Here is an 11,761-nt window from a genome sequence, read left to right on the forward strand (position 1 = left end):
TGTTTGTGCCGGGGTGTTTGTGCCGCGGTGTTTGTGCCGGGTGTTTGAGCCGGGTGTTTGTGCCGGGGTGTTTGAGCCGGGTGTTTGTGCCGCGGTGTTTGTGCCGGGTGTTTGTGCCGGGGTGTTTGTGCCGGGGTGTTTGAGCCGGGGTGTTTGTGCCGCGGTGTTTGTGCCGGGTGTTTGTGCCGGGTGTTTGTGCCGGGGTGTTTGTGCCGGGTGTTTGTGCCGGGTGTTTGTGCCGCGGTGTTTGTGCCGGGGTGTTTGTGCCGGGTGTTTGTGCCGGGTGTTTGTGCCGGGGTGTTTGTGCCGGGGTGTTTGTGCCGGGTGTTTGTGCCGGGTGTTTGTGCCGGGTGTTTGCGCGGGGCCCGTCCCGCCGCGCCCCGCCGCTGACAGCGAGCGCCCGTCCCCATGGCAACGCGGCGGCCGCGGGGGGCGGGGCTCGGGCGGGCGCTTCCGGGCGGCGCCGGCGGTGACGTGTCCGGCGGGGGCTGACGGCGCCGCGCGGCCGCTTCCGGTGAGCCTGGGGGCCCCTCAGGGACGCCCCCCCCGCGGCTGCCCCGGGGACGGCCCCGCCGGGCGGGGGCTGCGCTCGCCCCCTCCCCGGCCGGACACTGCCCGCAGCCCCTCCCCGGCCGGACACTGCCCGCAGCCCCTGCCCGGCCCCGCGTCCGGGGATGGGCGCGGTGAGCTGTCCCTGAAGCCCTGCTCCCGCAGGGTCGGGTGTGGCGGAGGCGACCACCGCCGCGGTGCTGCCGAAGGGCGAGCGGAACCCCAGCGTGCCAGCTAATTACTGCCCGAGATTAAGTGGAAAGGGGTGTTGTGCATGGGGAAATAATGAGGCTTGCGGTGAAAAGCTTAAACACGGCCTCCCGAGACAGGCGGTGAGCGTCAAAAGGTGCCGTGGCTTGCTGTGAAGTCAGGAGCGTGGAGATGGGCAGTGCTGCCGGGGATAAAGCGAAGTGTCTTTAGCAGCCGTGGTGCAGGTCGAGCGTGGGAAGAAGCAGCTTCCGCAAGGGACCACGTTTTGTTCTGTGCTCTGGAAATGCTGCACGTGTGTCAGTCTTGGCTTTGGAACGTGCAGCATTCAAACTCGAGGGCTTTCTCGTGTCGCATGCGGAGCACAGAACCAGGGACACTTGACACGTTTTTCATCTTTGATATAAGAGCAGAGACCGCGATGTGGCGTTCAAAAAAAGAAAAAGGAGATTGATAAGGGTGACAGGTTGGTTCTCTGTGTTTCTCTATTGCAGTCATTCATTTACTTAGTCTGTTCTATTCTTTCTTCCCAGGGAGTTTGGAATAAGTAGCTTCAGACAAACGGACGCCACTTAACCAAAACAATGTTTGCAGATTTGGACTATGATATTGAAGAAGATAAGCTGTGAGTATTTCACTTGTCTCTTCCTGGTGTTTCTAACAATAGAAGTAGGCTTTGCAGCCAAGACCTAATGAGAGTTGATAAATTTACCTGTGCCTGACACTGTGTGCTGAACATCAGACTTCCTGTTCAGTGCTGATTTCTTGCTCCCTCTGGAGACTGGGAATGAGGTATCACTGTGCTGGTGAGCAAAGGTGAATGTTTGTGTTGCTCTGCAGTGACTGCCCTGCATTTAACAGAGCACTTGATTTGCATCACATTTATGCTGTGCAAGTTGTCCTCTGACTCCAGCACTAAGTGCAGATGAAACACTAAAGCGTGATAGTGTTTCTTCAGTGCCTAGCAATGGATGAGCGTGTCTCTTCCACCTCTAATCCTTGCATGCAATCCCAAGAAAAAGATAGCACAGAACGTCTCCCTCCTGGCCCGTCCTGATAGACTCTGTGGCAGAGGTGAAGGAATGAATTCAGATGTGCAGTGCCCATGATGTCTTCCATTTGTACTGACTCAGATACTGGAGTTATTTCATACACAAGCTCTGCCTACGCGTTCAGTTATTCCTTTCTTTTTGTAGGGGCATCCCCACTGTACCTGGGACAGTGACCCTGAAGAAGGACTCTCAGAACCTGATTGGGATCAGCATTGGGGGAGGAGCACAGTACTGCCCCTGTCTCTACATTGTCCAGGTGGGCACCAGGGGAGGAAAAAGAAAACATCTTTTTAAAGCAGTGTTGGCCTGAGAGATGGGAAGTGTGGAGAGAGACCCCTATGGTGCTTGTTTTTCTCAAAGTGGGAGATGACATCTCATTTTTCAGTGAAAGATTTCCTTACTCTAGTACCTAGTAGGTGTGGAAGAATTAAATTAAGACTTCTGGAATTATCCTCCCTGGAGAGCATGTTAGAATTCATAGAGGAACAGTGTGACACTCTCAACATCAGGAAATCCTGTATGTGAGGAGGCACATTCCTAGGGGCAAGAACTTCCTGAAGAAACAAGATGATCAGCCCATCTTTTGGTTTGGAGAGGGGGAAAACTGCAGCCACACCACGGGCAAAGTAAAAGTGAATTAAATAGGAGGAATGCAGTAGTTTGGTTTGTGCTCTTTAGCTCTGCATTGACCTTCCTCCTGATTCCAGGCTGCCTGTGCTCTGTCTTAGGTGTTCGATAACACTCCAGCAGCCTTAGATGGCACCGTGGCAGCTGGGGATGAAATCACAGGAGTCAACGGGAAGTCCGTCAAAGGGAAGACCAAGGTGGAGGTGGCCAAGATGATACAGATGGTAAAGGTGAGAGGTAGGAGGGGGCCACTGGAGCTTTTGGGTTGTAGTTGGCAGCTTATTGTCCTTGGGTAAAGGGAGCTGCTGCTGCCTGCTTCCAGCACAGCAGTTTTGGGTTTGCTCTTTCTGCAGGGAGAAGTGACAATACACTACAACAAGCTTCAGGCTGACCCAAAGCAGGGCAAGTCTTTGGATATTGGTAAGACTGGTTTCTTTCTCCCTAGAGTGTTAAAATGATGTGGAGGGGTGAAAGATTGGTCCCAGCTAAAACCAAAGTAAAATTCTGTCTCCTTTCTTGCTTTTCAACTCAGTCGTTTTCAAATGGATACTGTCAAAGAGAGTTACAGGTTTAAAAAAAATCCTTCCCTGACTTCTTGAAATAGTCTTGAAAGTTAAATCAAGACTTAACTGTTGTTGTGGGAGGCTTGTTTTTCTGTGCTGTGTTTAGCATGGATGATGAATCTCAACTACATAATAATTTAATTAATTTATTTTTAATACATGTAAGTTATGCTGACCTGTTTTTAGATGTACACAGAAATGTGTCAATTGAAAGGCATTGGTGGTGATTTCTAAGCCTGGAGAACAGTGATGAAATACCTACCTACACTGAGTTTTGTACAAACATAAATTTTATGGGAGAGAGGAGAGCCTTTATTGCTAAAACAAAGTGTCTGGTTTTGAACTAAGTCTACACTGCTGTTTCCTTTATATGATCTGCCTTTCTCACTTTCCAGCAAAATGTGTCCATTCTCTGTGCTGTCATTTCTTTTCGTGGTGATTATGGTGCTAATAAATTGACAGGAGTTCTGGAAAATCATGAATAGTGAGATGGATTTCTGGGAGAACAGAAGTGTGATGAGAATATGGTATTTTCCAGAACACTGCGGCTTCAGCTGAGTTCTTGGGATCTGCAGGCAAGTCTGCCTGTAAATAAGGGTGACTGAGTCATCTGGTTCCAAAGAGGACTTAGATGTCTCTAGTAATTTAAAGGGTATGACCACTGAAGACAGAAATTCCATCAAGAGGTGACGAAAGGGTTTAATTAGGATTCAAAAGGTAAAAGCAGGGAAAGGGACAACGCTGAGCATTAAGTCCTGATTGTCTTTCAGCCTCATCTCCTGACTTCAGCTGAAGTAATACAGCAGATAGCATAACCAAAGCTTAGTTCCAAATATCAAGATAGGTGCTTTGCTTATAGCAAAGTGATTCATTGGGACAGTCTTCCAAAAGAATTGCAGGTGCTCTATTGATTGAAGTGTTTAGGATGTGAGAGCAGAACAGATAGGCAAATTAGAAGATGTGTTAAGCATGGCTGGGCCAGAGTGCCCTGTTTCTGTGGTATTCTCTTTATACTTGCTGCCTTAATACTGAGTTAAGTGCAGTTCATCCAGTGCCTGGAAAACCAGTGAAACATGCTGGTGAGCTTTTCATGCCCACAGAAGTCACCCTGATGCTGGTTTGTAACTCTCTTTTGGCCTTTAGTGTTGAAGAAGGTAAAGCACCGCCTGGTAGAGAACATGAGCTCGGGGACTGCGGATGCCCTGGGGTTAAGCCGAGCCATACTTTGCAATGGTAAGTATTGTCCAGGAGGACATTTTCCTAATGGAACACTTACTCTTACTTTGCCTAATTTTATTGTTGCTTGCATGGTCCACATTCTTTCCTTCTGCTCTGCCTTGCTGTTGTGATTGTGTCTGCCCTTCCTGAGTGATATAGCCTGTCCTTGTGGCCATTTAAATGTTATTTCAGGTCAGATTAATTTAAAGCAGGGACCAGCTTAGTGAATGTCAATAGGTGGTGACCCCACACTATAAGTTTGCAGTAATTTTAAAGGCTTCCCATGTATCACAGGACAGGCATTAAGGGCTGAGGGAAATTGGAACCAAACATATGAAACTGGTATTTTTCCACCCAATCAGGTCTTAACCGTGTCCTGAATGTGACTGTTATAATTCTGTATTCTGATTCTTGTTTCTATTTAGATGGACTCGTGAAGAGATTAGAGGAGCTGGAGAGGACTGCAGAGTTATACAAAGGTAAACTTGATATTCCATCAGACACCAGATGGGAGAGAAGGATGCCTCCATTATGTTTCAGTGAAGTGACTTAAATGTTTTTCTGGCTTCCATCACAGGCTTGACAGAGCACACCAAGAATCTTCTCAGGGCTTTCTTTGAGCTATCTCAGACACACAGAGGTAAAGAATCTTGAGCAAAGGGAGCACAAACCTTTGACCTCCAGTTTCAGGAGTTTTTGTCAGTACTTAGGTGTGTGATTCCTTCACTCTAAGAAAACTAAGGGTTGCAGAAATAAGCTGGGAAGGGCTGCTCTCCTGCATTACCAGTCGTGGTGCTGACACAGGCCCTGTCTTTCACATGAGACATTGGGGAAGTGCCCTGCCAAACTCTGGTCTTTAGGGAATATGTAGCATCAACCCCCAGCTAATTGTAAGGTTATGGGAAGGACTTCTAATATTAGAGACAAGATTTTTCTCAGCGTTCACCTCTTTATTCATCTGTCTCTGTTGTTCTGCTCATGCAGCATTTGGAGATGTTTTCTCTGTCATTGGTGTACGGGAACCACAACCAGCTGCCAGTGAAGCCTTTGTGAAATTTGCTGATGCCCATCGCAGCATTGAGAAGTTTGGGATTCACCTTCTGAAAACAATTAAGCCGGTAAGGAATTTAACCATAGGAGTAAAGGGTTTGGAGAAGAGGGGAATCTAGAAAGGCCTGTCTTTAAAGATGTGGTCTTAAAAGTTCATTCATTGTGGGAAGAATGATCCTTGTCTGCTTTCCTTCTGGGAATTCTCTTAATAATGAAAAGAACCTGAGTGGTAACATAATGAATATAGTAATCTTGTCCCTATGACTTCTGCACATGAATATATTCCTCTCCTTTTCTTTTGGGGATGAGGGAGTAGTCTGATCAGTGTAGTACCTGATACTGGTACCCATAACTGTGTTATGGCACTAAAAGAGCTTAGATAAGCAGCCCAGGAACAATGTAAGGATTTCAATCAATATACTTGAGTGAGAGTCTCCAGGGGGTGTGTGCACTTAGTTTAGCAAAGAGAGGATTACGTGTTGGTTTGGGCACCACTTTCAGTGCCATGTTGGATCAATGATGCTGGGTCATGGAACTTTGAATTGGGGAGAGCTGTTTCCAGGACCAGCTGGAAATAAAATGAGTCAAAAGGCGATGAATCCAGGCTAGAAGTGAGGCAAACTTTTCTAACACTGGAACCACTTGCCAGTGACAGTAATGGGGGCTCTAACCATTCTGAGGCATGATCAGACATTTTCTTTCAAATATGCTGTAGTGCAAAAAAGAGTTAACTCGAGGCAGCCTCATGACCTGTGCTGGGTAGAAGGTTGCACTTGAATTGTACTCATGCTTTTTAGTCTTAATTCAGCAACATGGTGTTTCCCTTGCAGATGCTCACTGACTTGAATACGTATCTGAATAAAGCCATTCCTGACACAAGGCTGACTATCAAAAAATACCTGGATGTCAAGTTTGAATATTTGGTGAGCTGCTTGCTTTTTTTTTTTTCCCCCCCCTAAGTGCTGGTTGAAATTGTTTCATAGAATCATCCTGAAAGTCACATGTAGCCTATATGATCACATATCCATCCTTCCATGAGAGAATGCACTGGATTTTTCAGTTCTTTGTTTACTGCCAGGTTACTCAGATTCAGACACCTGCTCTTAACCAAACACTTCTCACTGGTAAGAAAGATCTCACAGTACCCAGATGACTTATTTCCCACATGACCCAAATTATTTCCTGATTTATTTGTAAAGAGTTCCTCTGCAACTTAGGCTGTTGAACTCCTCTAAAAAGCTCCCCAGTCCATATTTTTCAGGTAATTTTGGACACTCTGTCTTTAGCCAAAGTAAACAACTGTCAAGTCATATTTGCTTTAATTTAGACCTTGCCTTTTTTTTTCCTCCTTCATTCCGCTCACCCCTTGTTTTCTACCCAAAAAGGGTAAGGTTACTAAGTGCACCTGTTCTGTAACTGTAGGAATCTGTTTCTTTTTACACATTGAGAGAAGTATTTGGAGCTGCAGCCCTAAGGCAAGGCAATATGGCAGCATCTCTTCCTACATAAATCCTTCCTGCAATTAATCTTTTTCTTTCCCTCTTTATTCATTCCCATCTCATACTTTTCTTGTACTGTCTTTTCCCAAAGAGTAGATGAACACAGGATTTTTCCCACTGTGCTTTCTTCAGAGTCTCTACCACTGAAGGAAGGCTTGGAATGGTAGAACCTCATGGGTATGGATGATGATGAAGTTGTTTCTAATTTTTAATATTTCCTTCTTCTTTTGCCCCTTTTTTTTTATAATTATCTTTATTTCTGCAAAGTCTTACTGCCTGAAAGTCAAAGAGATGGATGATGAAGAGTACAGCTGCATTGTGAGTATCAGCACAATTGCAAAAGCACTCCTGAGCCTGTCAGCAGCCAAACTAGTGAATGCATCCTAAGGAATTACATACATTTGTTCTTAATGTATTAGAAATAGGGGCTCCTTAAACGCTACCTGGGAAGCACTGCAGCTTGTTTGCTCAGTGGTTGTCTTTCTCAGTGTTTAAGAACTATTAGGTTATGTAAGGAGGATTAAGGTGTTATCTTCACAGATTCCATTTGTGTGTAGTGTACAGCTTATCATTAATTCTGGACTTGTTTCTGAGAAATGGAGATTTAGCTTCTCTGTAGCAAAATGCATGTGAAACTGCATTTATAAGTGAAGAAAATTGATTAAAGGATCTCTCTTAACAATAGGGGGTTTATAGTTTAGAATTTTAGGACTTTAATCCTTAACAGGTCTATTTAAAATGGCTAAAGGTATCCCATAAATTCCAGTTTCCCTGCATGAAAGTAACATCTTTTTTTTATCCTAGGTATCAGTCTCAGAGCAGGCATTTGATTTTTTGGAATGCCTGGTTCCCCAGTGCCAGGAAGGAATCAAGCTCCTAACACAAGCTTTCATTATGTGTTTCCTTCTAAGTGGGAAGGAAAGAACCCCAGTCATGCCCAGCAGAGTGACATCTTTGGGTTTTGGCATGGGCAGCGTGCGTTAGCGAGCCGTAGTCCATAGCACGGATTTTTCTGTGTGTTGTGCTTACAGGTGCAAGGGGAGGATGCTTTGTTGCTGACAGACCTAACCCCTTTCCAGACTGTTTAGCAGGACAATGTATAGGTCCCTCCCTGCTGGTTTCCAACATTGTGTCTGGATGGTTGTAGATACCAGAGGGTTCCCTGCGTAGATACAGAATTCATTATTCAATCCATACAGGGCAGACCTTGCAGAGGAGGGCAGATTTTTTTGTGTGCTTGATATAAACTTGTTTGTTCTTAATGCCTGTCTTCCTAGTCCAGGTAAGAAGCCATGCCACCCCTCCATGCTGGGCTGAAAGGTGCCTGTGCTTTTGTATTTGCTTAGTAGAGATGCTTTTCTTTACCATGGTTGGTGTGTGTTTGGCCTTCAGAGTGGCCCCACTGACTGCCAGTTTCTGACATGGTTCAGTGTTCCTCATGGTCCCTGCTCCTGACAGCAGTCCCCATGAGCCTGAGAGATCTGTAATAACCCCAGGTCATTGTGAGTCCAGACTGGTAGGCAGACTCTGTGTACAAGCACTGTTGTGGGAGTCTCTAAAATGGTGCCATGTGTTTTGGCAGGCTCTGGGTGAGCCCCTCTACCGGGTCAGCACTGGGAACTACGAGTACCGCCTGATCCTGCGCTGCCGTCAGGAGGCTCGCATGCGCTTTGCCAAGATGAGGAAGGATGTGCTAGAGAAAATAGAGCTCCTGGACCAGAAACATGGTGAGTGCCACTGCTGAGTTCAGCAGACATGGCTTTGCCCTTTGTGTTCCTCTTTTGCCTCAGCTCAGTTCTTCTTTGCTGAAGAACTCCTTTGTGGCTGTGCCCGAGACATCAGCCCTGAGGGGCCAAAAGGGATTAGTGTGTAGGAGATTGTATCTAGTGTTGGTAAGGGAGGCTTGATCACAGCCTTCACACTGTTTGGGAAGGGAATTTTCACACTTTTTTTCCCCCAACATGTCTCCCCTACAGTGCAGGACATCGTGTTCCAGCTCCAGCGTTTTGTCTCCACCATGTCCAAGTACTATGACGACTGCTATGCCGTGCTCCGGGATGCCGATGTCTTTCCCATCGAGGTGGACCTTGCCCGCACCACTCTCAGCTATGGGCAGAAGGACACATACACAGATGGGGCAGAAGAAGAAGGAGAAAGTGAGAGAGAAGGTAGTGGGAAGGAGGATGCAAATGGAGAGAAGCTCATTGATGATGCCTGAGTGTGCCGGCATGGCCAGAGGAAGGACTTTGCAGACTGTTGGGAAAACATGTATTTCACATGGCAATTCATCCTCCGTGATTTCTCTGTGTGTCCAGCCTGGGATTCCTCCTCTGCTTTGGGTGGGGGTAGCTGGTTGGATTGGGACCAGCCTCTGCTTTCCTCTCTTTTCCTTTGCTTGTTTGCCTGGATATTCTTTTTGCCCCTAGAGACTTCTGCTACCCAGCCTGGGTACTGAGGTGCGGGGAGGAAAAGCCGCTCCCACACTGCCGTGTGCCTCTGTGCAGACAGGACTCTGCTGAGCACGTGGGCAGCACCACTCCCCTGGGGCATATGGAATCTGGTTAAGGGTTTGGAGGTGATTAGAGATGGTGAGAACAGCCCCCTTCTGTCCTCCCCTTGTGCTGTGGGAAAGTGTTAGCATCACTGCTTGCTGTCTTCAAGCTCCTTCTGAGGCTCCACCTTAGAACCGTGATGGAAAGACCCCATCTTTAAACTAGAAAGGAGACACAAAGCCTCGTGGAGAAAGGAAGACATGCTCTTTAGGCAGAGACTTTGGGATTTTTTTAGTGTAAAGAATGACTAGTGTGCTCTCCTCTCTGCACAACTATTTTGTGCTGCCTCTGGGTCAGCCAGCAGCAGTAGCTATCCTCCCATTCCCTAGCACAAGGAAAGGGGGAAAAGGAAAGCTGAGGTATGTGAGACTACTTCTTTCCTCCTTGCTTTTCTCTTCTCCTCCCTCCATCCCTGTGGGCTAATCCCAGATGCAGATGGCACTTTGTTAGTGGGCAGCACAACTGCCAGGAGTGGTGTGCTTCTTGGGGCAGGGGTTTTGACTTCTGTCATTACATTCTAGTGGTCGTGGGAGAAGTTATTTAAGGGCATTAATTTATGATTTTTTTTTTCTAATTTGTGTTTCTCTTTGATTGTTTTTTTGGAGCTTCTTCATCTCCATGGGTGCCTGGGAAAAAGCCATCCATGGTGAAGCTGCTCTGGAGAATTTAAACAGACTCTGATGTAGTGACCATTGTCTGTAATAAATATGTGACATTTCATTTCATGTCCTTCATGCCTTTCCTATAAGAGATTTGTTTGCTGATCTTCCATTGTTTTTAATCTTAAATTATAATGTTGGCAAGATGGGTGTCATGTGCTGGCCATTTTCTTTCTTCTCATACTGGTGCATAATCTCTATACCAAGCTGTGGTGGTCAGTGCAGCACATTTCCAGAGGGAGAGGGTTATAAATGCTGTAGCAAGGCCGGTCACCCAGTAATACTGGGTGCTTCTCTGCATCTTAGCTTCCCAGGGGAACACCAGCCTTTTAAAGGCCCCCAGGTGCCTCAGTCCTGCCAAGGTGGCATCCCTGCATGCCTTCAGGGCCAGCTTCTCCACACAGCTCAGCTGTTGCATCACAAGCTTCGGCTGATTAAGTCCCTGATCCTCTTTCAGAGCTGTTTGTTGTGCCAAAACACGGAGCAGTTGAGAGGAACTGAAAACGCTTCAGTGGAGCTTGCCTGAAAGCCAGCAAGGAAAAGTGTAGGGCAGCATAGCTGGGTTTTTTTAGGAAGAGGTCTGGGAATCTTGCAGCACTCTCTGTAGTGAGATCTCATACCCTAAGGGCTTCTATTTGCTTTTGTGATAAAAATTTAAGAGCGGGAGGCTTAGTGGGAAATGTTGACTTGTGACAAGGAAACAGAGGGGACCTTGTTCTAGTGACCTGCCTGGCTGGCAAGGGCAGCTGTATTCATGCTGTGGATCTTGGACCTCTGGGAAGTTGTGAGCTCCTTCTTGGAGGGCATACTAGTGAATAAGGATAACCCAGCCTGGGGTTACTGGGGAAAGAGCTGCAGAGCAACTTGGTTGAGCAGAAACAGCAATTTTACCTTGTGGGGAGGGAGAACAAGCTTTGAGAGCACTGGATGAATGCCTGCAGGGCCCCAGCACCCTTGCTGCTGCTCTCCTTCTCCCAGATCTTTGCATCTGGGATTTTTTATGGGGGTTAGTCTCATTTGGGATGTTTCTAAGTGAGTTTGAATAGGAAAAAGCCCACAGTCACTGCTATGACTGGCTCAAAATTAGATCTAACAGTGGTGTTAGCAATGGTGGGACAGAGTACAACCTTATGGGGTTTACCTTCTCCCCTCCAGTCTTCTGTCTCTTCTTAAACTGACATTCTTCAACAGCTTTATTTTGCTCATCATTTACTGTCATTTTTGTTTGGGAGCATCTAGAATGAAAGCCTTTCCTTCATGTCCTCACTCCCCTGCTGTGTTTAAATGGCTTTATAGGTCCTGCAGGCTCTACCAACTACCCACTAATTTGTAGTCAGTCTGGTCTGGAGCAAAACACATCTTTTGGTGACCCCACGAGCTGCCTTCCCTCTAGCCCTCTGCTTAGTTTTTGATCCCTTGTTATAGTCACAGGTTCCCCCAGGGTCTCTGAGGTGAAGCAGTTCAAGAAACCGGAAGAAAGAGCTTTGGCCAGGGGTGTTTATAAAAGATCCAGTCCTAAAGCAGATTAGAAGTGGTTTAAGCATGCCAGGGAAGGTTGTCCTCTCTGAATCTAGAAATCCATCACTGCAGCAGGGGGTGAGGGGGTCATGCCTGCCTTACCACGTGCTCCCAACACCCTTGTTAGCAGCACTCAGGGACTGGGGCTTGTCCTTTTGCCTTACCTTTGATTCCTTTATGTAAGGAGGTTTTCTCTATTTAAGAGGAAAACACAGGCACATCTGGTGCCATTCCTGCTCAGTGGATAATCACCTGGAACATGGTTAT

At 46.8% G+C, this 11,761-nt stretch overlaps 1 protein-coding gene across 3 annotated transcripts; it reads left to right on the forward strand.

Annotated features, from left to right (window-relative positions):
- The first annotated feature begins 457 nt into the window (after positions 1 to 457).
- Positions 458 to 10,037, forward strand: PICK1 (protein interacting with PRKCA 1). 3 transcript variants are annotated; one of them, XM_042050891.1, is made up of 13 exons: positions 458 to 514; positions 1,290 to 1,381; positions 1,953 to 2,064; positions 2,537 to 2,665; positions 2,789 to 2,855; positions 4,142 to 4,231; positions 4,642 to 4,695; positions 4,794 to 4,856; positions 5,201 to 5,334; positions 6,097 to 6,189; positions 7,033 to 7,083; positions 8,348 to 8,492; positions 8,742 to 10,037. In XM_042050891.1, the coding sequence occupies exons 2-13, from the start codon at positions 1,341 to 1,343 to the stop codon at positions 8,981 to 8,983; spliced, it is 1,221 nt and encodes a 406-aa protein (XP_041906825.1). In that variant the 5' UTR covers positions 458 to 514; positions 1,290 to 1,340; the 3' UTR covers positions 8,984 to 10,037. The 3 variants fall into 3 exon arrangements, with proteins under 3 accessions (XP_041906825.1, XP_041906826.1, XP_041906827.1); XM_042050892.1 differs by lacking the exon at positions 458 to 514 and adding an exon at positions 561 to 683; XM_042050893.1 differs by lacking the exon at positions 458 to 514 and adding an exon at positions 760 to 881.
- The last annotated feature ends 1,724 nt before the right edge of the window (positions 10,038 to 11,761 follow it).

Source organism: Corvus kubaryi, unplaced genomic scaffold, assembly GCF_017639235.1.
Source record: "Corvus kubaryi isolate FWS band 111438036 unplaced genomic scaffold, C.kubaryi_AGA036_p1.0 74, whole genome shotgun sequence".
NCBI classification, from domain to species: Eukaryota; Metazoa; Chordata; class Aves; order Passeriformes; family Corvidae; genus Corvus; species Corvus kubaryi.

What these genes read in the sequence shown, in the direction of transcription:
- PICK1 (XM_042050891.1), top strand. Translation starts at nt 1,341, where the DNA reads ATGTTTGCAGATTTGGACTATGATATTGAAGAAGATAAGCT. An exon ending in GACTGCAGAGTTATACAAAG is followed by an intron (nt 4,696 to 4,793) that starts GTAAACTTGATA and finishes CTTCCATCACAG; the next exon opens with GCTTGACAGAGCACACCAAG. An exon ending in ATGTCAAGTTTGAATATTTG is followed by an intron (nt 6,190 to 7,032) that starts GTGAGCTGCTTG and finishes ATTTCTGCAAAG; the next exon opens with TCTTACTGCCTGAAAGTCAA.